General features: G+C 40.3%; 1 protein-coding gene across 1 annotated transcript in view; it reads left to right on the top strand.

Annotated features, from left to right (window-relative positions):
- Positions 1 to 27,962, top strand: part of LOC119412168 (neural cell adhesion molecule L1-like protein) — a gene marked incomplete at its 3' end in the record, with an annotated part of 88,927 nt that overhangs the window by 4,797 nt on the left and 56,168 nt on the right. The window contains 2 exon segments of the mRNA XM_037679145.1: positions 21,106 to 21,288; positions 24,450 to 24,467. Of these exon segments, the coding sequence (XP_037535073.1) occupies positions 21,189 to 21,288; positions 24,450 to 24,467 (118 nt within the window).

The following is a 27,962-nucleotide window of genomic DNA, read 5'->3' on the forward strand; positions in this document are numbered from 1 at the left end:
TAGCAGTGTGGTCCTTTTAGCAGTGTGGTCCTGTTATCAATGTGGTTATGTTAGCAACATGGTCCTGTAAGCAGCATGATCCTTTTAGCAGCATGGTCCTGTTAGCAGTGTGGTCCTGTTAGCAATGTGGTCCTGTTAGCAGTGTGGTCCTGCTAACAGTGTGGTCCTGTTAGCAATGTGGTCCTGTTAGCAGTGTGGTCCTGCTAACAGTGTGGTCCTGTTAGCAGTGTGATCCTGTTAGCAGCATGGTCCTTTTAGCAGTCTGGTCCTGTTCTCAATGTGGCTCTGTTAGCAACATGGTCCTACTAGCAGTGTGGTCCTGTTAGCCATGTGATCCTGTTAGCAGGGTGGTCCTGTTAGCAGTGTGGTCCTGTTAGCAGCATGGTCCTGTTAGCAGCATGGTCTTGTTAGCAGTCTGGTCCTGTTATCAATGTGGTTCTGTTAGCAACATGGTCCTGTTAGCAGCATGGTTCTGTTAGCAACATGGTCCTGTTAGCAGTGTGGTCCTGTTAGCAGTGTGGTTCTGTTAGTTGTGTGGTCCTGTTAGCAGTGTGATGATAGAAACGATTGCGGCAAAGGACAATGACTACCTTTCAGATCCGGATCTGACAGACACATAACATTCAAAATTCCCTGTGGTACTGAACTGTTCCGTAGAGCTCAATATGTGCAGGCAGCATGGGGATCATGGAGATGGCCACCATGACAGGCTTGAGCCTGAGGTAAATGGACTGTACTTATATAGAGCCTTTCTATCTTATGGAGATACTCAAAGTGCTTTACAACACAATCTGTGCCTCCTTTACCCATTCATACAGCACTCTACTAGATCTCTACAAAGCTAATTTTAGGTGGGAAAGCAGATTTAAATGTCAGTACCATTAAGTTGGTTATACCTGCTACATCTTAATTTTCCACCTGCTATTCATTAAACGGTCATAATGGATAGCTCATTATTAATAAAAGTGGTAAACATCAGCCCAGTGAGTCAATCAGCTAATTATTCTGCATACTTTTAATTCTTGAGAGCATGGTGCTTTGACTTCTTATGTTAAAGACAAGCAGTAATAAAAGGGGAAGGGTAAGTCTGATATTGTCATCATACCTGAGATACACCCAGGTGGAGCAGTGGGCAGCTATGTAAGCACCACTCGGGTAGAAGTTAGGGATTGGGTGTCTTGCTCAGAGACACCACGACATGTGGGAATGACTGGGAGTTGAACCAAGGCTTTCTGGTCACCAGTCGGCTGCCCTGCCTCTACACCATCTTGGCCTCAGATAAAGATAAAGGTCAGATAAACCTTTACAGAGAAAAAAGATAGATGGTAAATTATCAATCAAATATTTGAATAAAAACATGCTAAGCTAGTGGTGCTCAAGCTTTTCTTTTTTTCTTAAAGGACCCTGATTGTACCTACAATAAAAGCAGTTCCATCCATTTGTGTACTGAGTGTGCACTTCTGCATGCACATGTGCTAGCACACTACAAAAAAATATTTATTCAGACATTATTTATATATACATTGTATAAACCATTTTCTTTATCAGTGTAAAGCTGTATTGTGTAGTTTATAGGAAACGCAGTTTTTATTTCCAAATTTTTGATAGTTGATAGTTGTTTGTATAAGGTTGACATTGCACTATTGTGGTAAATTTATTGAGCTTTTCTGTAGGCACACTGTAAAGTGTTCTCATTCTACGTTTGCTTGAGAGTGTCCCAAACTTGGAATTTTATCAATCTTGTCTGTTTTTCACCATCGCTCATCATCTCAAAGATTTGTCTAGGTGAGTTTTTTGTGGTACTTGAAGTTTTTCAGTATTAAAGCAGAACCAAGTTAATCCAATTTATAAATCCTACTTCATCATATGTTATATAGGGAAGGAATCTTTGGGCATGATTTGTTTTAGAGTCAGGGTTCCTTGTTTGTTGTTCGCACCACATGTGGTACATGTGGTGTGAACAAATTTATATACACAGGATTCCAGTTACATCCCACAATAAAATGTAAAAAAAAAAAAAAAAACTGTAATAAGATCTACTTTGTAAGATATGAACTAAGAAAAACATCAGCTAAATAATATACTAAGCACTAATAGCATAAAAACAATTTGCCGAACAGCAGCACGAACATGAGTCTGTGTGAGCAGATGGGCATGCATAAATACATCAACATTGAAAAAGATAAAACAGCAACATGAAACAGATCAGCAGCAACATGATGTGATTTTTTTACAGTGATTATTCTGGTTAGAGATTCATGAATCTAACAGCCTCAGGGTAGAAGCTGTTCCTCAGTCTCGTGGTTCTACTCTTAATGCTCCTTAACTTCCTTCATGAGGGGAGCGAGGCAAAAAGTGTGTGTGCTGGGTGAGTGGGGTCCTTCATGATGCAGATGGCCCTCTTCCTGCATCTGAAGGTATAAATGTCTGTGATTGTGGAGAGACTGACTCCATCAGTCTTCTGTGCAGCCTTCACCACTCTGCAAAGATTTTCTTTCTGCAGCTGTGCAGCCTCCATGCCACATGTTGATGCTGGAGCACAGGATGTTCTCCACTGCACACCTGTAGAAGGAGGTGAGGACTGAGCTTCCCAGACCAGCTCGTCTCAGTCGCCTGAGGAAGTAGAGTCTCTGATGAGCTTTCTTGATCAGGCTGGTGGTGTTGTTGCCCCAGCTGAGGTTGTCATTCAGGTGCGCATCCAAGTACTTGTATCTGGAGACCACTCCACCTCAGCTCCTCCTATGTTCATGTGTGTGTATGTGTGTGTGTGTGTGTGTGGGGGGGGGGGGGGTTGTTCCGTCTGAAGTCCACGACCATCTCCTTCATCTTCTTCACTTTGATGTGAAGGTTGTTCTTTCTGCACCAGCTCTCCAGGTGTTCCGTCTCCTGCCTGCAGCTGGACTCACCATTGTTCGTGATGTATCCCACCACCGCTGTATCATCTGCAAACTTTACAATATGGCAGCCTGGATGGGTAGGTGCACAGTCAAATGTGAGCAGAGTAAACAGGAGGGGGCTCAACACTCATCCCTTCAGTTACTATTCAAAATGTTGGGATGTGATTATAACGCAAGCATGGATGCATCTCCGTGCGTCTATAGTCACACTTTAAACACTATCCTGATCATAGATTCTCTCAAATCAACACTGCAGCACTTTGGTTGGCCCTGTCGCTTTTTAAAGCGATTTATAAATAAAATGGTATGGTATGTTATGGTATGGTATGGTATGGTATGGTATGGTATGGTATGGTATGGTATGGTATGGTATGGTCAGTTTAAATTATAACAAGAATATTGTAACCAAATAACAAAAGGAGTCAAAATCCTGAGTAAAAAGCCATAAGATTTAGTGGTAATGGACTTTCCTTGGCTTTGTTTAGGTGGTTGAGTTTGGAAATGGCTGTGATGATCAGCTGTTACGTGTGATACATACTGGAGTTTATAAGACTGTTTTTGAAGGATTAAGTGCACAACGCAGGTTGTGATGGACTTTGTAATTCATTTTACTTTTTCTGAGTCAGATAAAAGTTTTGACGTTGCTCACTTTATGATCCTCTTAGCAGCTAGTAGCTACAAACAGCTGTTTTTTTTCTCACTCCTTAGGTTGTAAACTTGTAAGCAGCTTTCATATAGAGTATAGAGTAGCTCTTGTCAATGTACCAATCTTCTCCCTTAACTTCATAGAAACAGAAATACTTTGAAATTCTGGCTTTCAGTGCAGAAGGAACGGTTATGTTTGCCTCAGCCTTTTATCTCTGGTGTGTTCAAACCACAAGCAGTCCAAGCACTTCTCTTCAGCACTTCTTCCTGTTGTGTTCCAACATGATGTTAGAAACATCCATCCATCCATCCATCCATCCATCCATCCATCCATCCATCCATCCATCCATTAACTTTACCCACTTCTTCCTTTTTGGGTCACAGTTGCCCATTTCCAGCAGTCACTGTGCCAGAGGTGGGGGACACCCTGGACAGGTCTCCAGTCCATCACAGGGACACATAGAGACAAACAAGACAAACAACCATTCACTCTCTCACCTAGAGACAATTTAGAGTTACCAGTAGTCAGCCTAACATGCATGTTTTTGACCTGTGGGAGGAAACTGGAGTACCTGGAGAAAACCCACATATGCACAGAGAAAACTCCACACAGGAAGGCCCCCGGACCGGGATTTGAACCGAGGACCTGCTCGCTGAGAGGCAGAAGCTCTACCAGATGTGCCACTGTGCTGCCGATGTTGGAAACATTACATTATAATCACTTTCTGACATTTTACAATCTGTTCAGAATGGTTCACGTCTACATTGTGATGCATAAAAAATGATTATAACTCATATCCCTATATTTAAATGACTCATTTGGTGGGTGGTTTAGTTGTAAATATAAATGATGACTATATTTTTCTCATGTCATATTTACAAACCCTAAATGTTAAGTGTTTGTTCTTGAGGATATTCTGTTTGATTTGTTTTAGCACATCCTGGGCTGAACCCTGCAAAGTGGCACAGGAACTGGGCTTCATGTTTGGCAGCTGAATCAAACAGTTCATCCAGAGTAACACTGTCCAGATGTTCTGCTGTGGCGCAAAACAGGACAGTTAAATACTAAATTTCAGTGAGCAGGGAACACTTTTGACTTTATGTTTATGAAATACCTAAAGGTTCTGCAAATTGATAAAACTGAAGAAAAAAAACCTGCACTAGTGTGTTTTTTTGTTGACAGAAATAAATTGCCTCGGGGTCTGATGGTGGTGAGGATTTGGAATATAAGAGCCATCGATCATGTCTCGCTGTGGCACAGTTTCATCTGGGGAAATTGCCAGCATCACTCTGTGCACGAATGTGGAGAGGAAGCTGCTGTGTTAGTTCACACAAAGTAATAATCCTGTCTTCACCATCCAACTTATAAATTCATCTCTCTGCTGCCTCCTGTGAGGGATCACTAATGTGATTATTGTCCTGAGCAAGGGGCGCTCCTGTGAGGCTTCAAAGAGAGCAGATCAGAGGGAAATGCAGTGAAAAACGCTGCGAGCTGTGATGTGTGCAGGTGCAGTTCAATATCTAAAACCTTTTTTGTTTGCTTTAGACATCTGAACACATTCAGGAGCACCAGAACACCACCATGTTGCTTTAGCAGACATAACATCTACTTCCTGTGTGATTTATTGCTCTATGTCACACGCTCCGCTGAGCGCTTCATGCTTTTTAATTAAACTTACAAAGCTGTGGAATATAAATTAAAGTTTATGTTCTGAAAAAGAAAGCTTAGTGCCTATTGTATGTAACAAACCTACCAAAGGTCTTATTTTGTAGTTTTTATATTCATTTAGCTTGAATAAGCTGTATGCAAGACTTCACATTTTACTGAGCAAATCTGCTTTCAAGCACAAAAGAGCAACTAATTAGAGGTTATAGAAAACCTTTGTGTGCTTGTTTGTGAAATAAAAGCAACATGGAACAGAAAAACTACTGGCAAGATAAAAATGTCTTGTTGAAAAGCTTTTGCGCTCTTTCATTCTGAATAAAAATAAAGCAGATCATGCATGTTCTGTGGCAGCTGGTGACAGTAATGTCCAGCTGCAGGGCCTCTTGTAGCTGCAGAAGGCTCTGTGGTGTCACTGCAGGCTGTATGCAGTGCATCCCCCTCTCACAGTGGGAAGGACATCTTGGTCAGGGTCATGTAGGTCCTCCATCATTAGTCCATAAAGAACACAGGGGTCATGCACCCTACAGTCCATCAGTGCAACCACTTTATATCTGTGGCCAACAAAGTCTTCATCCTAGAGGTTTTCTTCATTCTTACATCTTAAGTTTTCTTCATCCATTGTCTCCTCATCCTCACTACCACAGCCAGTCCCTTCGTCCTGCACAAGCTACAGACTCTTGAAATATTAATGACTCAGTAATTGAATTGTCTTGCCTTTTGAAGTGCAGTAACATCCCAAATCTCAGTTAGACAAACATCTTTTTAAATCCCATTTCCTTATCTCATTAGCTTCCTGTGTCTTTTCTTCTCTGCCACTAATACTTTAATAATGCATCAATCGTATGGCCAAGCTTTTAGAAACGTGCTTATAAAACAGATGTCAAAGGTTAGAAAACAAGCTCTTTCAAATTCAGGATAAGAAAGAAAGAAAAACAAAAGTAAGAAAAATTACATTCTACACACACATACAAGTCCACACACTCCAGATACTTGAGAATTGATAAAACCTCCTAGATGGGAAGCGAAACGTCTTCAGCTTCAGAATAGAAGTCCAGCTGTTTTTGTTTTTAAACTTTTTTTTTGAAAGAGTGTTTGGCCTTAGATATTTATATGGGGGGGGTTTGACTTAAAATTAAGATAAAAAAACAAAATAAGACATTTAGCTGTTCATACCAGAGTTAGACTAAAATCATTTTTGTATTGAGAAGTGACAGAGTTATGGCTATTTTAGTCAAATCTTAAAAATACCATTATGATTATTAACTATTACCAGAATGTAGAGGGATATGGGGCTGGATATATATTGTAAATGATCAGTTATGAGTTAAGCTCATAAGATATGCATTTATTATGCAAATAATCTCGTTGTTTGGGCACCACCTCTTTTTAGAGGAAAAATCAGTCTCTAACCCCAAATTCAATGTAAAGTGAAATGTGAATTCTTTTCTCATGTTTAAAGGGCATCAAATCAGTTAATACACACAGATATGCCGAAATAATCACAAATTCAGTTGATTTTATGTATTTTATTATAAAAATAATAATCTGTGATATATGTGATGAAAAATTATGCATAACAAACAAATGAATAACAAATAGCTTTGTATCAAAGATCTAATTGATTATTCAAATCAGTGAAACTTAAAAAGGCAGATTTTGGACTGGTTCTGTTTGTGGAGTAGTTAAAATTGTGTCTAAACTGAGCTGTAGTTTGTCTGATAAGATCATTGTGATGTATGATTGCCAGAAAGTGCATTGAAGAGTCTCTCTCACCAGAACGAGATGTCAGAATGTTCCACAGCTGCTTAAAATGATATCAGCAAGGTCTGAGATTCTCCGGTGACTGAGAGGCTGATTTTTCCCTCAAAAGTCACCTATCATCGGTTGGAGGGACGAAGGTCCTGCCACTGGCTCCGAAGTCAGCTGGGATTTCCCACTCTGCGGTGGGATGGTTCTAGTTCTACAGGGTTTCTTCTGTATCTTTTGTCCCGTCTATGTGCAGAAAGGATGCTTCTCTCCTCTCTGAGTTCAGTGCAGAAAACTGGGTTTCTTCAATTTTGAGCCCCAGAAGCGTGTAGCAGAAGTTGAGAAATAGATGTGCTTGTAGACGTAGTCGAAGACGAAGAAGAAGTGAAACTTCACTTAACTGTATGTGTGTTTCAGATTGACTTTAGTCCACTTCTCAGAAGAGGGATGGTCCTAACTCTTGTCATGTTTTATAACATCTAAAGTCCATTTTCTCTGTCTGCCTTTAAAAGTTACTCTTTCAAAAGAGACAAATAAGACAAATGATTATCTTAAAGAGAGATTACTTAAAACACTCATTTTCATAAATAAACATCCAGGTATGAAAAAAATAAATTAAAAATGACATTTTGGAGTTAATAGCAGGCAATGTTTCTCCAAAAGGTGTTGCTGTCCATCACCTGAAAAGTAAATGTCATTAAACAAAGGGGTTCTCATGGTGTTATCTTCATGGAAACCCATCCTGGGAGTAACACTCCTTTTTGATAAAGGTAAAGTCTCAGCAGATGTTTCAACTTTGAGGTCAGTTGAACCAAAACATATTAAAACGATTTGTTCGTTTCATGGGAAATGAGTTCATGTTGGCAGTGAAGTTAACACAGTGACATTTTTTTTATTACACTTTCATTAGTGTCAACTAAGAAGTTATTAAGCTGAGTTGAACACATGTAAAGCAAAGTCTGTTTGTTCCCAGGGGAATAGATGCATCTTATTTTAAACAATTTCAAACACAAAACACATGAATGATGTTTGTTTGAGATGAGATGAACTCTTTTTCTGTTTAAGCTGAGATGAACTGTTTTCTGAGATGAGGTGTTCTTTTCTGAGGTGGTGAACTGTTTCTGGGGTGGTGTTCCCCTACAAGACCAACATTTAGCTCAGTATCAATAAAACTAACTGAATTATAGAGATTTGTGTGTAGGCTAAATGCTCCCACAGACTTGGGCGTACTATGTATGCACGAATACTGCACACACTGTCTGCAGACGGTTGAGACTTCATACTCGAGCATCCACCCTGAGCGGCTGCAGACCAGCTCCGCAGGCAAGGGGCGTTTACCTTTGGGACAAATTGAGGCAGCCGACTAGTCATTTGCTGTCACGCCTACTGGATTGATTGAAAGGTGGGGGTGGGGGGTAGCTGGCAGCACCAGCCGCAGCATTCTGTGTTTATATGTTGTTAATAAACAATTCTAAAACAAAAACAAAAAAACGGAGCGCTGGCCTTGCAGCCCACACATCAAAGCGGCCCACCAGGAAATCTCCAGACCCTCCCGCAGCCACGCTGGACCTGACTTTAATTCACTCCTGACAAATTCCTTCATTTCTACAATTTCAGTCATGGCGTCAACGGAGGATGAGGAAAAAAAAACACAAAAAGGCCATTAAACCAGACCACGGATGAAAACGGACAATTTTATACATTGGTGTCGCATACAAAAGAGTCCGTCACCGGGCAGTTTATTGTGCGACACAGAGTATGCGTACGCGGTTGTAAAAAATGGGCTTTGCACGGACATGCCCTGCGGGCATCCGCTTCGACTCTAATCCAGTACGTACGGACATCTGCGGGCTGACGTACGCCCAAGTATGTAGGAGTCTTAAGGTTGATTGGCTGTGGCACCCATCTTGAATTAGGGTGACTCCAAAATGTATTAATTTGCAGATTTATAGCCAACACTTACTTTCTGAGAGATTTATAAAAAACCCATCCAGTGCTTGTAAGGTATTTTGGTATAAAAGGGTACAAACAAATGAACACATGAACACACACACAGGCAATAATATTGTATCAAATATTTATCTCCCTTTGCTTTTTGGCAGCAAGTGGTAAAAATTGTGAGCACTTGTTATATTCATCAGAAGCAACGCATGTTTGTGTTTAATCACTTGGCCGTTGTTTTAATCACTTTTGTAACATCACACGGGAATCAATGAGGAGGTATTATCCGGACCATGTGAGGGACGTGTGCTGTTGATGTGTTCCTTTTGTTGGTCTTTAGCAAAAAAGCATATTTTAATCCATCCTGACAAGACGATCTACCTAATCCTATTAGCAGCTTGCACATTAAACTACAGTAGGCCCACTCTTCTCCACCCGCTGGTTTTGTGTAACAAATGGAGCAGATGGTGGCAAATTAACAGCCTACTGTAGTGAACTTTGAATGGCCAAGCTCAGCCCCCCTCCCCCCACATACACACACAAACTAACCCTAACCTTTTTTACACAGAGTACTATATCAATAGAAGGATTTTGTAATGGGTTAAAACTAAACAAGAGGCTGAATGAATGAAAGGTTTGAACTCTGTTTTTTAAGGAGTGTAGGGTGAGATTGATTTCACAATTAGAGGCCTTTCTGTGTTTTGACAAAAAAGACAGCTAGTGTTCTAATAAACAAGAAAAATAAAACCCTTGAAAGGCTTTCAGAAAATGGTTAAGTTTATCAATAAAACCAACTTAGTTTACATGAAAGTCTGCTTTCTTAATAGGGAAATATATTAAAATAACAGGTTGAGCGTTCTTTTAAGAAACACGTTTTAACTGCCATTTTTCATGGAAGAGTTAAAGTCCAAGATCATCTTATATTGTGGCCCTGTTTATACAACAAGGATTCAATGAAAACAGGATTTTTTTCTCCCCCATTTTTATGAACACGTTAATAGGAAAACATTATAATTACAATCTCTGATTACACAGCAACGGTAGACGTGGAAACAGTGTAATTCCTCCACCACACCACTAGTTGGTGCTATGTTCTTTGAAACGTGAAACTCTAAGTGTGCATGCGTTAAAAAATATGTTTATTTAATTTTCGTTTATTTAAGTAAAGAGGTAGAAAATGAACACTGTGTTGGAGAGCCGTAGTTAGATTTATCAGACTCAGAAGCACAAACAATACTCTGGTATCCGCCATTGTCGATAGTTTCTTCTTCGGTGGATTGTAGGAAAATGTTATGTTTTACGTCACGCTGTGCATGCGACAGGGATTCCCTGACAGAAAATTCATCCATCCATCCATTATCTTTACCCGCTTCTTCCATTTTGGGTCACGGGGGTCGCCGGTGCCCATGTCCAGCAATCACTGTGCGCGGGGCGGGGTACACCCTGGACGGGTCGCAAGTCCATCACAGGGCAAACGAGACAAACAACCATTCACTCTCTCACTCACACCTAGGGACAATTTTAGAGTTACCAATCAGCCTAACATGCATGTTTTTAGTCTGTGGGAGGAAACCGGAGTACCCGGAGAAAACCCACGCATGCACAGAGAGAACATGCAAACTCCACCCAGAAAGGCCCCTGGACCGGGGTTTGAACCAAGGACCTGCTCGCTGAGAAGCAGCAGCTCTACCAGTTGCGCCACCATGCTGCCCCTGACAGAAAATATATATATTTTCCTGTTTATACAATAATGGACACCGGGATGTTTTTGAACCATTGCACTCTGGAACCCGTTCTCAAATTGTGCTGTTGTCAGAGAAAACATTCGCTATTTTCGTGTAAATGAACATTTGAAATGCAACGAAACTTCCATTTTCAACACAAATTGTTTTTGTGTAAACAGGGCCTGAAAAATGAGTTAAGAATTGAGTTGTAACTGTTTTGGTTAATCAAATCTTGAATATGCAGTCAGCAATACTGTATGCAGTGTCTAATGTCTAATGTATTTAATAATGTAATAAATAACAATACTGCAATGTCTTGGGTTATCTGTTGATGCTTGTTATAAATGACATGTTATCTTCCAAAACACCTGATTTTAGCTCAATGTTTGTAAAACTCACTGAGGAATAGCTGTTTTTGTGTAGGCTAAGGTCAGTTATGGCAGCCATCTTGCATTGGGTTCACTCCAAATGCTGTAAATCCAGTGTGTACGTTTATTGGTTTATGAGATATTTGCCAACAAGCAGGATTAACACCAGCAGTTATTGCCACAGCTTAAACAAAAGTGTTCTGCAATTTGTTTCACTCATTGTATGTGCTGGGGTCAATGCTCAGCTACTACCATACCAGATTTTAGGTCAATATAATGGGCAGAGCTCTAGCCATCTTTGTGTTTTCTAAGGTCACTTGGCTGTGGCAGCAATCCTGAAACATGTCCAAAAGTTTATGGGTTAAACAGTCAATGTCAACCTATAAATTACTTAAGGAAATTTGCATAAAAATCTTTTTTAGTACCAGTAGTTCATGAAATATCTTCTAACAAACATTGTCAGATTCATTAGCTAATGACAACGTTTTAAACAAATCTCACATGTTTAGTTCCCCCTCATAGTATGAGTTAGGGATCAGTATCACTTTTTTTGCTCAATAACTGTGAGCTGACAATGTTGAATCAGGTTGACTCCATTAGTTAAAACTGCAGTGTCTGTTCATTGTCAAGTCTGTTGGTGAATTTTATTTATATCATGTACAGTATGTCTACACACCCAGTAGAGTGACCTAAAAGGAAGAAAAGGTAAATGAATTATAATTTCAGTCATGGACAAAAAGCCTGTCAATACCTTGTTTTGTACCAAAATATTGATTAGGCAATCACTCTGTCTGTCATGTGCCACTCTAATCTGCATGCACATTACTGTGCACTCATAACTGGGTTCTGCACAGCTATGATGAACATGGAGGTGCCAGGAGAAGAGAGTGCAGAGCGCAGCAGTTTCTTTCTGCTCCTTCAACTTCAAGGACAGCGAGAGGCAGATAAAGAATGATGCCTTAAATAGTCATGTTGTGATGGTGCATGATCACAAGTCTTTAAGTGGTGGCTTTGGAAGGAGCTCCAAGTTGTGTGTGGGTGGGTTTGGATTGGGAGATTTGTTGACCTGTTGGGATTTTTTTCCTGTCATTGGGGGGAAAAAAAACTTACCTCTGCGTCTACAGCTTCAATCAGTTGTAAATGTCAACCCAGTGATTACTTTCTGAAAGTTACATTAAAATCGTTCCAGTCATTAAAAATATATTTCCATGACTTTACAGACAAATGAACATTAACACATTATTGCCCTTAGCCTTTGGTAGTAGTAGGTTGTTTTATTTTTTTCCCTCTGTACTCAGACAGACGTGTTTCCCGGCGCTCCATACCTCCCCCGCTTCCCTGCTTGCATTCTTTCGTCCTGTGAACCCTTAAAAAGCCTTTTTTTTCTGCATACCTCTTAATTGGAAGGATCAGCTAGTCTCTCAACAAAATCGATCAACTTCTCCCGACAGGAGTCAGGGTAAGGAGGACCCTCTTACCTCGACGGAAACAAATTGGATTCATGATGACAACTAGATTCTACTGTTTGGGTTGGTGAAATCTTGGATTGTCTACAAATTTGTGTGGATGTGTCGAAGTTCGACAGTGCTCAGACTGAATTTGGAGAGCTGCTGCAGGGAGCTGGAGCAGGCTGTTATCAGGACTGTGAACTCACTGGCAGCACTCATGAATGGTGGGAATAATCTTGGAGAAGCTGTGAGCTCGACTTTTGGCGTAAAGGATCAATTCAGCTGTTTTGGAGTTTCCATCAGAGGAATATATACCAGCGAGACTTTAAAAAAGGCAGAAACAGCAATTCACAAGTTCTGCCTAACCCAAATTGTGGCCTTGACGCCGGACTTACCTCAACTCCTCCTGGAATGTTTTGAAAACAACAAAGATGCTTTGGCTGTTTCCTCACCCCTCCCTTTTCCAAGGCCGTGGACATGTAACAGAACCTCAACTGAGCTGAAGATGAATGTCACCTCTTATCTGGACAATGGCTGAGGGGGGGGGCTCTGGACTATGCTACGACTTTACCTTAAAAATTCAATGTTTTCACCGGCCTATATGTAAATGTATAACGTCTGTTTATGTTGCTTTGCTGTGGTAGGTTTTTTTGATGCCTCAAATCGTGCCCTGTCTAGGACACGACGTGAGAGATCTTTTTTTTTTTTTTATACCGTCTCTCCTCATGTTTTCTTCCCTTTTCTAACCACTGTTTTTCTTTGTCCAAACAGGTCTCACTTGTAAATGAGTCTTCAAGGCTCAATGTGATTTATCTGTTTAAATAAAGGTTGAATGAATGAATAGCAACAACTTTCTCTCTGTGCACTTTCTTATCTGGGTCACAGGGAACTGGTGCCTATCTCCAGCAGCCATTTTGTGAGAGGCGTGGTTCACCTGGACAGGGAAATCAAAGGGACACATCAGAACAAATGAGACAAATAACTATTCACACTCCATCACACCTAGATATCACTTAGAGTTACAGATGAATTATGAGTCTGTTGAACGAATCTGGAGTACCTGGAGAAAAGCCACGTATGAATGGGGAGAACAGTTACCATATTTTTCGGACTATAAGGCTCACTTAAAAATCCTTTAATTTTCTCAAAAATCGACAATGGGCCTTATAATCCAGTGCGCCTTATATATTAATTCTGGTTGTGCTTACTGACCTCTAACGATTTTATGTGGTACACAGCGCTCAAAGATCTGTTAACATGAGCTTATTTCACTTAATGCGCCTTATAATCTGATGTGCCTTATAGTCCAAAAAATACGGTAAACTCCACAAAGAAAGAATGAGAATAGAATAGAATAGAATAGAATAGAATAGAATAGAAACAGCCTTTATTGTCCCACGGATGGGAAATTCTAGTGTAACAGCAGCAACAGATAAAAGCTGTCCAGTTCAGCAACAGCTTCATGCATGGGGTGGGAGATGTTGTCCAGCAATTATGTTATTTTAGCTAGTCTTTCTGTCTCCCACCACCTGCACTGGGTCGAGGGGGCATCCAAGCACAGAGCTGGCCTTCTTGATGAGCTTATCTAGCTGCTTCTCAGCTGATGATAAGCTGCTGCTCCAACACACAACATCATAGAAGATGGCTGATGCCACTACCGAGACAAAGAAGGTCTTCAGGAGCACCCCCTGAACTCCAAAAGACCTTAGTCTCCTCAGCAGGTAGAGTCTGCTCTGACTCTTCCTGTAAAGTGCATCAATGTTGTGAGACCAGTCCAGTTTATTGTTCAGGTGAACACCCAGGTACTTGTAAGAGTCCACGATCTTGATGTCCACTCCCTGGATGTTCACTGGGGTCAGTGAGGTGGGTCTGTGCCTGCGGAAATCCACCACCAGCTCCTTAGTTTCAGCAGCGTTGATCAGGAGGTGGTTCTGCTGGCACCAGTCCACAAAGTCTTGTGTCCGCTGTCTGTACTCTGAGTCGTCCTCACCTGTGATGAGGCCGACTATGGCAGAGTCATCAGAGAACTAGTAAAAACAAGATGAAGCTCTTGGCCTCCCACCAAACCCACAGCCTTCTTTCTGTGAGGCAACACGAACTACTGCACCACCGTGCCCCTTGCAGTATGATATGTGTTTGTTAATTTTAGATAAATTGGAGATGCTTTATTTTTTTATTAAGTAAAAGTTTGCTTGTTCCTGGCTGCTGATTTTATACTGACTTAGTTCTGGTGCAAGCAATGTTTTTATGCAAATGAGTAGGAGAGTGTCTGCATTCAGCCATGGATAAAAATAGAAGTGGGAATTAGGTTTGTTATGATGAATGAGAGTTTTATATGTCATCCCACATGCTTAAACTGTGTGGAGTAAAAAATCCAAAAACATAAACACAGCATGCCAGTTCTATTGTGGAAGAAATATAATATAATATATTAAACATTTTGATTAAAATAAATCAAAACAGGTTGTAAAAGCAATTTAAAAAACAGATTGTAAGATAAGAAGAAAACAAAAACACAAAATCTTACTAACTGTGTGGTATTTTCAGGAACTGACTCACCTATTGAAGCAGATTTTCATGATCTGACAGATATTTTTTTAGCAGTAAAATAATGGTATGGTTACATGAGTTTACACTTGAGGCTCGTTTTGCACGTACAGGTGGACCAGTGGGTTCTACATGCTTCATAGAAGATAGATGATCTGTATCAGTATTTAAGCTTTTTATGCTTTTCCAACATCTGTTTCCCTCTAGCTGTAAGTGATACCAACTAGTAAAACCTTTGAAAAATAATAGTAAGTGAAAAATTTCTAAGAACCAAATCTGAGTATTTACTCTAATTGGCTCTCAATACTTGAGGTAAGCCATGAATAACTATTTTAGAACAGTTTTACCAAAATGGGAAGGGTCTGCCAATTAAAATGATTTGCTCATGCTGATGAGGAAATCGTTTGTTATAGAAGGTTTTAAATCTGTCAAGTTAGAACGAGCCATAAAGTACAAAGGCAGATCAAACTTGGCCCACAGAGCCTTGACTCCCCTGTGCCCCCTTCAAGCACCAAGCTCCTGTCCCCTCTGAGCTCTGACTATAAGGTTGGAGTTCATGCTGGCCTTCTCACAGCAAGCAGCTTTTAACCTCCTGCCAGCTTCATCAATCTTAGGACGGTGTGATGGCTCCTGAAAGGGGTGGGGACAGAACCAGCCTGCAGTCTGTAAATCAGGCAAGCTTTGTGGAGTAGGGCCTCAATAATATAGGCACCATACCCTCTGAGTTTAACACCCACATTATCATTCACAGCAGTTAGGCTGTGACCAGGCCTCTCTCAGCCAGATGGCTGGGTTGGTCCTCCACGAATGTGTAAGCAGGGGAGAACAAATTAAATCAGAAGGCCCAGTTTGAACCAAATGTAATCCATCTAAGCTGGTGTTAAGAAGGTAAAAGATTTTGGCCAGCAACATAAAATAATAAGTAACATTATCTTGTGGGGATTATCACCTCCCACCTTCAACACATACACCCTTTTTACTTAACTAGGCCAATCTCACCAAAGCACCAACCAATTAGTATAAAGTCCTTACCACTTGACTTGAATTTGTATGCAGCAGTACAAATCGTGTCTGGGAAAGACTGAAACAAAAGGAATTCTGCCCCGGGCATTTTCCTATGTGACTTTTAACTTTGAAACAGAAATCTTATGTTGAAGTCATTACACATGAATTGTGATTGAGTGGGATTTATATGGCTCGTACAAACCCCGTGGTGATGCAATAGCTATGTGGGAAGTAGAAGTCACATATTGGTTTAGGGAGGTCACTGTTGAGTCACAGTTAGGCTGTATGAGGACCTAGAAAAAAAAATAGAAGCTGAAACTTGTTTATCAACTCCACTTAATACACTCATTTAGCCTACATATTGAGACTGCTCTTGGCTGGTTTATTAATTGCTAACATGCTAACTTTTCTAGTATGTTGCAAACATTTGTTTCAAAACAGCACTGAAAAAGGAAAACTTTAACATTATTTTCAATATGACCTGCCGCATGGTTAGGTGGATGGTAATTAAACCAGCTCCCCCATTGCCACTACATCAGTAAGGAGGGTGGCATGACACCCAACATCATGAGAAACAAGACCTGTCAAAGGGCAGATGAGCTTTACAACCGCCATCATGCAGAATGGCGGCTCTGATAGTCAGTTCCGGCACAAAGCAGCAAGATGTTCCTCCAGCCATCTCAGCTACGCTGTGTTGTTGATCTATTGGTCCTCTTGCCAAGGGACAATACACTTCCACCATGTTGTGTCATCATCATGGAACAGCCTCACAGTTAGGTTTCGTGACAGTGCAATTTAGAAATAGGCATAGGGCTACAGTATATGGGGCAACTGATGTGCCACATTACAAGTGAGCAAAGCCCTTACAATGTTACTGTGTCATCAGTGTAACAATCATGGCACAGCAAAGTCACCAGAAAGTTGCCTCTTAACTGGGAGCTTGAAGTGTTAGAATCACAAATGATAGTGACTCATCAGTAAGACCAGAATGCGCAACAGCCTGTCTATGTCTTGAGTTGGAGAAAGCACACATTGACATTGACATTGTCAACCTGTAAATGGAGGAGGTAGAAAAGACAACCTTGGCATCCTTTTCAGGGACACCACCAAGTCATTGGTTCAGGTATGTTGACGACACGTGGGTTAAATTTAAATCTCAGGAAGTCCAACATTTTACTGATCACATCAACTCTGTGGATAAATACTTCAAGTTCACATGAGAAGATGTAAAAAAATGACAGGTTGGCTTTCTTGGACTGTGAGGTCTCAGGTTCTGATGGAAGACATTTGCAAACTAAGGTGTACCACAAACCCACCCACACAGACCAGTATTTGCAGTTTGACTCCCATCACCCTCTGGAGCACAAGTTAGGAGTCATCAGGACTCTGTACCACAGAGCAGACAGCGTCCCCACTAACTCAGGAGCCAGGCAGAAGGAGAAATCCCACACAAGACAGACTAGAGAAATGTGGATATCTTAACTGGGCCTTCCTGAAAGCAGAGAAGAAACCCAAATAGGATTCCAGCCAGCCATCAGGTGAAAAGGAGGAACCCAGACCCAGACCAGTGTCATTCCATATGTTGCGGGAGTATAAGAGAAACTGAGATGTTTATTTTCTAAACACAACGTCCCAGTGGCTTTTAAACCCCAAAATACATTACGGCAAAGACTGGTCCATCCCAAAGATCCAGTCCCCCGGCACAAACAGAGTAATATTGTTTATGCTGTTCAGTGTCAGGAAGGTGATCAATCTTACATCGGGGAAACTAAACAGCCACTGGCCAAAAGGATGGCCCAGCACAGAAGAGCAACATCAGGCCAGGATTCTGCAGTTTACACTAATCTGCAAGCCAGTGTCTCTTTCAGGGATGAAGATGTTCACATTCCTTGATTGAGAGGAACAATGGTTTGAGAGAGGAGTAAAGGAGGCCATCTTTGTGAAGAGAGCCCGTCCATCATTAAACAGGGGTGGAAGCCTCAGTGTTCAACTATCCCCCTCTTACAATGCTGTTACTCAGCCCACTGTGAATAGCGCATAATGCCATCAGGACATTAACAATCAGTCGTTAGGCTTATGGTTCTCCTTTTGCATGTGAGCAACTAGGTTGGGCTGTCATCAGCAAACTGGTTGATCCACTACACGAAGGTGCTATTTACAAGACTGAGTTTATTGCAGCTCCTCAGACTGAAGAAGTGTTTTGGATAAAAGATGAAACGTTTCAACAAGAAGAATTCGTCCGGAGAACCTAACTTTATTTTGTTAGACATGCATTGACATATTTAGTCTCTGTGAAATTTGTTGGGCTCACATAAAACTTATTGAAAGAAGTCACACAGTTTTGAATGTCCAGAGGACCAGATTGAACTTTTTTGGAAGTCACACAGTATTTTCCAGTGGTTTTTAGGCATTTAAACCACAGGAATGTATGACAGAAAATGTTAGATATTAACACCATAGTATGTCTTGAATCCAGTTACATGTTCATGTCTAGTTGGTACTCAAAGTCAATAAGCATGAATTGTAATTGAGTTGTATTTATGTGGTTCATGTATAGTCCTCGTGGTGTGTGGGTAAGGTCTTGGTGAGGCTGTAAAGTCACATGTTTATTTAGAAGGGTTAATACGGAATATCGAATCACAGTTATTACTTTCAGTTAAAGATAAAACGTTCAAAATCCAATTTCATCTCAAAACAGGCTTGAGAGAGAAAAGCAGCCCACAACTCCTGTAGTGTTGTGCTCAATTATTCAATTACAACCAGGAGCTTGATCTCTGTGTTGGCTTTTTAATTTATCAAAGCAGTGGGGGGTGTCTGTTGTGGGAAACAACATCCTTAAAGGGATTGCAATGCTTGTTAAATGTCTGGTAGTTTCTATACAGCTCATATCTTTGTTACGGCTGCTTAACAATGCCTGAAATATCTGTTTTCCTTCTAATTGGATTCTCTATCAATGTTACAGTAAGTGCAATTACTGGACTTTATCAGTGCTGTGTTCCTCGCTCGCTTAACCACTTTGGTTGCTTACGAATCTCGACAGACTCCCTGTGGACCAACAGCTTTATGAGTTCACATTTCTCCAAATCTCTGATGTTTGCCTATTATCACTCTATTTTGTTTTTGCAGGGCATGCTAGCTGTTGAACTAATTGCTTTAGTGTGACCTGCTAAGCTGGGTCAAAGCCAATATGAGGACTAATGAACTGACACCCCAAAGGGTTTTCAAAGAATTGTGGCAGACATTAGAGCTCCCAGACTTTGCTCTTATTCATCTTCATCTGGTTTAGCAGTCTGGGTCTTTGCTTATTATGGTCCAGACTCTGGTCTGTTAGCTGGAGAATGATGCAGCACCGTGTTCTCCACAGCCTGTCAGTGTGCGAGTGCAGACAGCTTACTCTGTCTGACTCCTAACTATGCACACTTTTCATGTCTCCCCTCAGGCAGCTGTGTTTGCAGCAATAATAGATAAAATTGCTGCTCCACTCTTAAAGTGATCCAGTCCTTATCAGAAAAATGCAGACAGATCAAAAGAGCACAGCGATTAAATCAGTCTAACTCTAATGCTTTTGATACAGATTTCAGTCTTGGTTTTCATTTACACTAAATTCCTTTTATTGTAATCAAATTGAACATCTGCCATGAATCTAAGCTCTTGATTTGTTTATTTTTGTACTTTTCATAGTCTTTTTTTATCGCCCTTTTGCCTTCGGCGATGGGCAATAATTATTTTGCCGGTGTCTGTGTGCATTTGACTGTTCAATTAGCAAAATAACACAAATCACTCAAGTTTTATTATTGAAGCATTTTAAAATGTAGTCATTAGATGTGCATCTACAACTGAATATAATTTGGAATCAAACAGATTTAAATTGGTCTCCACAGCAAAATAAACTCAGCAAATACAGAAATGGCTCCAATGCTGTGAATTTTACAGATATTCAGAGTTTAAATATGGTGTGGTATAAGATGAGAGTCATTCACAATGCATGCTCCAAGCACTTACAAATCTACATTTTAGGATTCATTTAAAAATTTCTTTATTTGCTTTTAAATCTCTAAATGGACTTGCTCCGCTGTATCTGTCTGAGTTGCTACATCCGCACACACCCTCTCGATCCCTCGGGTCATGTGATCAGCTGCTCCTCAGTGTGCTGAAGACAAAGTGTAAGCTCAGAGAAGACCGTGCTTTTGTTGTGGCTGCTCCTAAACGATGACATTCTTCCCTTGAACATCAGACAGGCCTCTTCCCTGTCTGTTTTTAAATCCCTTCTTAAAACCCATCTCTTCTCCCCGGCCTTTGACACCATCTGAAATGTTAACTTTTAATTATTTTAATAATTTTTTATTATCTGATTTTATGATGTGTACAGCACTTTGGCCCTGTGTGTGTTTAAAGTGCTCTATAAATAAAAGCTTATATGGTATCTTGCAAGATTTTGGAATATTGCATGTGACTGCACCTAATGTTATTTTCAAGGTTTCATGGGAATGACAATAGGTTCAGGTTTGGTTTATTCGCCATATGCAAATCAACACAAGGTCAACAATGCAATGAAATGCTGAGGATGAGAAGAACCGTCTCAACTTGCCAAAAAGATAAACAACACCAAATATCAAAGCATGCAACAAAAATACCAAAGCAAGGCGCCAAAATGGAAAAAGAAATACATCTACAGCATCATGGTCCTATTGGTAGTGTGGTTCTGTTAGTAGCATGGTACTGTTAATAACTCATCATGTTTACTCTTTTTGCAGTCAAATTGACGTTAGCCTTATAGTCATCAATTTACAAGTTCCTTATGTGTTTATTTATTTCTCTTAGTAGTCAGAATAAAACGTAAATTTTGTGAAGCACACCTCAGAACAGAAAATTTTAACTTTAGGGGGAAAATTAATGCCAGACTTTGAAGTGAATGTTTTTCTCAAGAGCCAAATTTCAACTAACACACAGTCAGGGTCTCTGCTGATGGAAAATGAAAATGTACCGTGTTCTGCAAGGCTGAGCAAAGAGCAGTTTGGCTCCAAGTCACGGGGGACTGATTATGTTCGGGGTTTGCCATTCTGTCTGCCAGCACGTGGGTGGATTCATGGGGCCTTCTCCATCTGTGCTGTTTTACAGGTACGGCACCACCAGCCTACGAGAGAAATGAACTGAGGACAGCACCTGTTTGTTGAGAACAGCCAAGATCCTACAGTGAAACTATGAGGTTGCAGAGAAGTTCGGGACTTGCCGCCATGCTGATCATCATTGCCTGTATTTGTGCCTTCCATACAACCACAGCCATGGACATTCCTCTAGAGGGTGAGTTCTTATCATCCATTAAAACGAGATCATAGATGGTTCAGTGCCCGGTGAAGTAGAAAAGGTAGCTCACACCCTTAAGAAATGAAAATGTAAAATTATAACATGGGAGCAGAAAAGTGTTAAACCTGGAGAGGTTACTAGTTTAAAAGCAAAGTTAGCAAATGTATGACAACAACACAGATACATCTACAGAAACATGCCTTTTGTTTCACTTCCCCTGATGAGTTCTAACATCCTCTTTAGCATAACACATATTTGAGCAAGAAGTTTTGATGGGTGATGTTTAAAGAAGAAGTCAGCTTATTCTAGTCAGATCAGAGGCATCAGTGATGGAACATCATATATTATTCATAATGAAACAAGACAAGTCATAAAAATGACATATGAACAACAACAAAAAAAAGATTTATAAAAGCATTTGTACACACATATTAAAGTTAGTTTTATGTTTAACAGTCACTGAGTGCACATATTTCAGCTTAGAAATTATGCCCTCTCTGTGAAAAAGTTTAACCATAAATGGTTTTGTTAACATGATCTTGACTCTGTCTTGTGGACTGGTGGCTTCTGACAGCAAATTATGGCAGAAACCACAAGAAAAAACAGATTCAACAAAGACTGAGGTGCTACTCAGCCAGGAAGCAATCTATCTTACACCCCTGAGCATTCCTTTCCTTTTTATGATTACATACATGTAGTTTTTTGCAGCACCAGTGGACCCAGTCTGCTGCAATTTGCAGGTGTCACATCAAAGGTGACACATCTGAGCAAAATATTCACAAGAATCTGTGGTTGAGTTGGTAGAGCTTTTGCCTCTCAGAATGAAGGTCGTTAGATCAAATCCCAGCTGGCGGCTTTTCTGGGTGGAGTTTGCATGTTCTTTCCATGCATGCGTGGGTTTTCTCCAGGTACTCCAGTTTCCTCCCACAGACCAGAAACATGCATGTTAGACTGATTGTTAACTTTAAATTGTTCCTAGGTGTGAGAGAGAGAGTGAATGGTTGTTTGTGTCTGTGTCCCTGTGATGAACTGGAGACCTGTCCAGGGTGCCCCCCGCCTCTTGCACAGTGACTGCTGAATATGGGCACCAGAAACCCCCGTTACCCAAAAATACCTAAATAAATCTAAATCCATTCTTGTTGGACAAAACTTTGATGGCAGGTGTGCTGTGGTGGCATCATCTTTTCATTTTCTAGTAAAGATCATGGGATGGTCAAGCTTTAGGTGTTTCATGAACCAACAGGATATATACTGCTATACAACTTTGTCTCTGACCTGTGTGGAGAGCTTCCTGGTCTTCATGCTGCCTCTTATTTGGGGTAGACTTTACTTCTTACAGGCGTTAAATTGATGTTAACTTTGGGAATTATCAGAACAAGTGAAAAACTATATTGAAATCATCTGATGCTTAGATTGCTCACATGAGGATTTTATTGAAATAATTATTTGGCTTCTTAATGCAGCAATTGGGCAAAGCAAAGAAAGTGAATACATCTGCATGTACCAACTTTTAGTTTTATACGATAAGCAATGTTTAAAACATGTTTTCCCCCATTTACCTCTAATAATATAGATTTTTTTTTTGTAAAGCTATTACTTATAATAAAATTAAAACTCCCAGCCAAATGAAAACTTGCCAAATAGAAACTTGCCAAATGAAGGGGTATATTTTTGTAACCGTCTGTATGACATCAAGAACTGGACTAATACAAAGTTAAAGTCAGTAAAGGTCATATGTTGACATCAAGATGGTTGTTGTTTGGTGCCAGTCCAACAGTAAGAACAGTCTGGTGTCTGCCATCCAAGCTTTCTTTTGCGAGCCTGTTGTCGACCAACTAAAAACTGAGATTTATTCTCAGTTGCTCCTGTTATTTTTGTCCTAAAGTGAAGTCTGTTCGGTAAATATCATGGTTCGGCAACTCATAGCCTCCTGAGGACTGAGGTAATGACATACATATGGCCCTTATGCATTGTAAGACCCGACCTGGACTGTCCTGATCCCGGTTCCACCCTGGCTTGTGAGTGATGACATTTGGCAGTTTGACCCAGGTCCAGCTCAATGTTTGGAACCCAGAGATCTGGGGTTCCATTCGGGCCAGGCTGGTGCAGCATATTTGACGTCAGCAGACTACTGGCCACTGATTGGTGTGCTGGTTCACAGATGAGTCATACTTCCAACAACTGCTCCTTACCACCATATCCTTCAGCTACTTACTTCTGGCTGGTTGTGTGATGGAGAGAGCTCCTTTCTCTTTAGATAAATGGAAAAGCACAAGAAGCACCAGTGCCCTGAGCAAACGACGAGGTGCAATTACTGCTGAGCTGATATTTGTGCAGTCTTGCTATGATGACACTGCCTAGATCGAGGCTGCACTCTGCTCACAGCAAACAAAACCAGAGCCGGGAAGACCAGGGTTGGGTCAACTGGCCAGTCCAGGCTGGACCGGGCTTTACAATGCATAAGAAGCAATAGTGATAAAGAATATCTTGGGTCTCTTGTGGGAGACAACTTAGGGCAAGACGCTGCTTTAGAAATTTTAGAAGAAATGCTATTTTTTTCTCAATTCTAGTCAATTTATTTACTCACTCGTAATAATGGGAATAGCTAGCCAACATACAAGTGTGCTTATTGAATATTTAATAATAGCTGCTCCTAGAAAAGTATTGATGGGTAGGATGGACGTGTTACATTTGTTTACTACAGTATTTGCTTTTTTATTCAGAGACGTTAACATTGGAATAGTTTTATAAGGGATAAAAAGCTGGAAAATAAAACACTCTGTAAATAAGTGTGACAATCATCAGACATTCTGTGGATTGAATCTATTTACAGCCATTTATGTTGTTTAAATCAGATTTTTGCTGCTTTTTTGCGTTGGGTCTGTGTGTTTCCCAGTTCCCTTAGAAACACATATCAAATATCTCTATCTAAATTGTTCAAAAATCTATCCAAAGGGTTTTATGAAAAAATAAACCGTTCAAACAGGCTGTCTGCATTTGTGGGGATCACTAACAGAAACGTGTTTTATTTCTCTTCTGGTGTGTATATTAGGGTATTTTTGAATATGAAATACTTTAAAAAGAGGGAATAATTTCCAACAGTGTTGACTGTTTATGTTTCTTTGTTTTTTCTCCCCCTGCTGCCATGGATTACGTAGTTTTGGGTGACATAAACAGTAAGTAGTTTCAGAAACATATCTGTAATTTTCCCTATTTTGTTGAATTTAGCAGCAACTTTACTTTCATCCAAATGATCTCAATGCCAAGCTCATGCATCATCAACCCATATTAATATTTTGCTTTTAACATTCTTCAGTTTATCACATCATAGCAACATATGATTGAATTATTATTACTCTTGTCATGTATTAATATACTACATCCATTTTTTTTTTATATTTCTACAATCCATGCTGTAGAATGTCCTATTCAAAATCAGTTTCTACAAAAAGCTGGGTCCTTGAGGAACAAAACTGAAGTAGAGTGTCAGGGAATTTATCAAAGGATACGGATGTTTTTATTATCATGACTAAAACTGTTCTTCCCCTCTGCCCTGAGAACAAGAAGCCCAAAACCAGCCGAACTTATCTCGAGACACTCTTATCTCTGCCCATGAACCACATGTTTGGGTTAATGGAGAGCACTGGGTAAGAAGGCTGCAGATGGCTTCAAGGGCACCTCCTGTACTTTGAACTCGGTCGAGCTGAATGGAGTATACAAGTGAGCAGATGACGCAGCTCGTGGCTCATTTCTGCGACGTCATGCATATGCTTTATGTATCTATGTATGTAATCTGTCTTGGATGGATCCATGCCAGTAAAAGGACAGTTAAAAATCTTCTCCTGCCGTTGAGTGTGGCTCTTTTGGGTAAATAACGTTAGAGAGAGAGATTTTTTGTTTGAGAAACAATTGTACATCTATATCCAATGACTAATTCCTGAAACTTTCATTAAAATCCTTTGAGTGGTTCATGAGATATTTTACTAACAGACAGAGTTGTCTCCAAATAGTCATTGACAACATTTTATACAATTGTCTTGTGCAATCTGTTACTGCTCAAATTATGTGTTGAGGATCAAACTCAGCTGCTACTACACTAGATTTTAGACCATGACAAGAACCAGTGTTTGGATTCGAAATCAGCCAGACACAAGAGTAAAACGCAAAAACAGTCTATTTATACTTAGCAGCTGCAGAAAAAAGTCACAGTGACAGATCTTCACTGGCAGGAGGGAGTGATGCAGACCCAGAACACAGTCCAGAACACAGGTGAGGGTACACAGTGAGTCAGTCCCAGTAATAAATCCAAAACATAAACCTTGACGAGAGGTTGTAGAAGAGGAGGCAGGAGTTGATACTGTGGGCAGAAGGAGTAATCCAATTCAGGCAAGGGGCAGGCAAAGCAAAGTATCCAGGAAACAGGCGTGGGGTCGTAATCCAAATAGCAAGGCTTGAGGTTCAGACATGAAACAAGAAACTATGAATGGCTCGAATATCAGGGACCATGAGAGGTTTAATAATCTGGCAAGGGACTTGTGAGAATGGAGCTCTTAAATAGTGCAGGTCACAGGTGCAGTGAATCAGGGCCGATGAGCGGAACGTGCAGAGGGTGCGTGGCAGAGTGAATAAGCAGAAAACATGGCATGAAGAGGGTGGGGAAAACATCATGGTGACAAAGAGGAGCAGAAACATGACATGAGGGCTGTGCGCAAGGCACGGAACATAGGACGTGATAAAAGCTTAAAGGGGCAGAGACTTGAACAGATGGTGGGGCAAGCAGAAACCGCTGATCATGGCACATTATCTGTACAATTGATTGAGTTAAGCAATTTTTTGTGTTTTCTGAAGTCTGTTGGCTGTGGCAGTAATCTTGAATCAAGTTAAATCCATAGGTGAATCAGTTGTACTGTAGATGTACACCCACTAATCGTTTCCTGAGAGTGTAAACTAAATCCATTCAGTGGTTCATGAAATGTTTTGCTTACAGACAGGCACATAAACACTTACATGTACACAAATAGGAGAAGAAAAAAACATTTTCATTTACCCTTGCATTTCTGCTGCACATGTTAACAACTCATTGCAATGTTGTGTACATGTTAAAAAGACTTGAGGAAGAAAAGTGTACAGCTGCTAAACTGTTCTGTCTGAGTCCTGACCTGATCCTAGAAAAGACTGTGGAGAAACTTCCCTGACAAAATGAAGCAATGATCCCAAACTTTTGCAGATTTTAAGACGTGTTTGTAAGAAGAAACACTGAAATCATTACTACTTCATATCCTCAACGTCAGACTGTCTTGTAAGATAAAATGTCCTGAGAAGAAAATGTAAATTTACAAAACAATAAAAACTTTCCTGACAATGTTTTATTAATCTTCTAGGAATGAATGACATAGCACCATGTCAAAATCAATGCTCCCCAACATTTCCATATATATATATATATATATATATATATATATATATATATATACACACACACCATAGTACTTTATGGTGAGCCACTGAAAATGTCATCTGAAAGCCAAGTCTCTGCTTTCTCATTGTCTTTCTTGCCACAGCTTGTGTTATTCAGAACAGGGGTTACAAACTAATTAATTAAAAAGATATTACAAAGCAGTATCCTTCATTTCTCTTGTGTAATTAGTGGTGCCAGAAGTCCATCTGAATAATATAACGTAATTTCCAGACTACTGAGAGCACCTGAATATAAGCCATGCCCACTAAATTTAAAAATAAAAAAATATTGTACATAAAGACTGCATTTGTGTATAAGTCACGAGTGTCCAGATTGTAACATGAGATATTTACACAAAGATTGTTTAAACTTTTAAATAAATAAGTACCGGTAACATACACAAATATGTACAGTAAATGTTTATTTTTGTTCTCCTTGTTGTATTTTTGTGAACAGTGCCTGTAACACAGCTGGTTAAAAAATCAATACAGTAGCATACCAGGAAGTCTTTGATCGCTATCTTCATCTTCCTCCTGTGCACTGCACCCATGAGCTTGTGCTATCCTCTTTATCACATTTCCCCCACTCCCATGGGGACACAGTGGGGAGGGGAGGAGAGAATGGGAAAATTAAAGTGTGTGTGTGTTGGGGGGGGGGGTGAACCCCCCCTCCTCAGTGGACAATGAAACCAAGTGTCATGGCCCACTGTGACCTGTTTGGTAATGTCATTGGTCAGATTTTATTTTATTTTAAACTTTTATTTATGGTCTCGAGTCACGAGGACCCCAACCCCAAGAGGGATGTGTATTGGGTAGCTATGTTAGCGCCTGGGTGTGATGAGGCTAAATGTTTTGGTGGCAAGAAGCTCATTAGCCTGTCAAAAAAACAACAAAAAAGCAAACATAAATTAGCTGCAACATTGTATCAGCCGCAGGGTTCAAAGCCTGTGAAAAAAGTATATAGCAGCTTATAGTCCAGAAATTATGGTAGTACCTGTCTGTGTACCATAAGTAACTCAGGCTGTATCCAGTGCTTTAAGGTCTGTTTCAGCACTCACTTTGTTTTTTTTAGTTTTTAGGTACTTTTTTTTTTTTTTTTGCAATTTACCGACTTCTGCATGCTGTTTTAGCTATTATGGTAAATGGACTGTACTTATATAGCACCTATCAATCTTATTTCAAGATACTCAAAGCGCTTTACACTACAATCTGTG

This window comes from Nematolebias whitei, chromosome 7, assembly GCF_014905685.2.
Source record: "Nematolebias whitei isolate Nwh7 chromosome 7, NemWhi1, whole genome shotgun sequence".
NCBI lineage: Eukaryota > Metazoa > Chordata > Actinopteri > Cyprinodontiformes > Rivulidae > Nematolebias > Nematolebias whitei.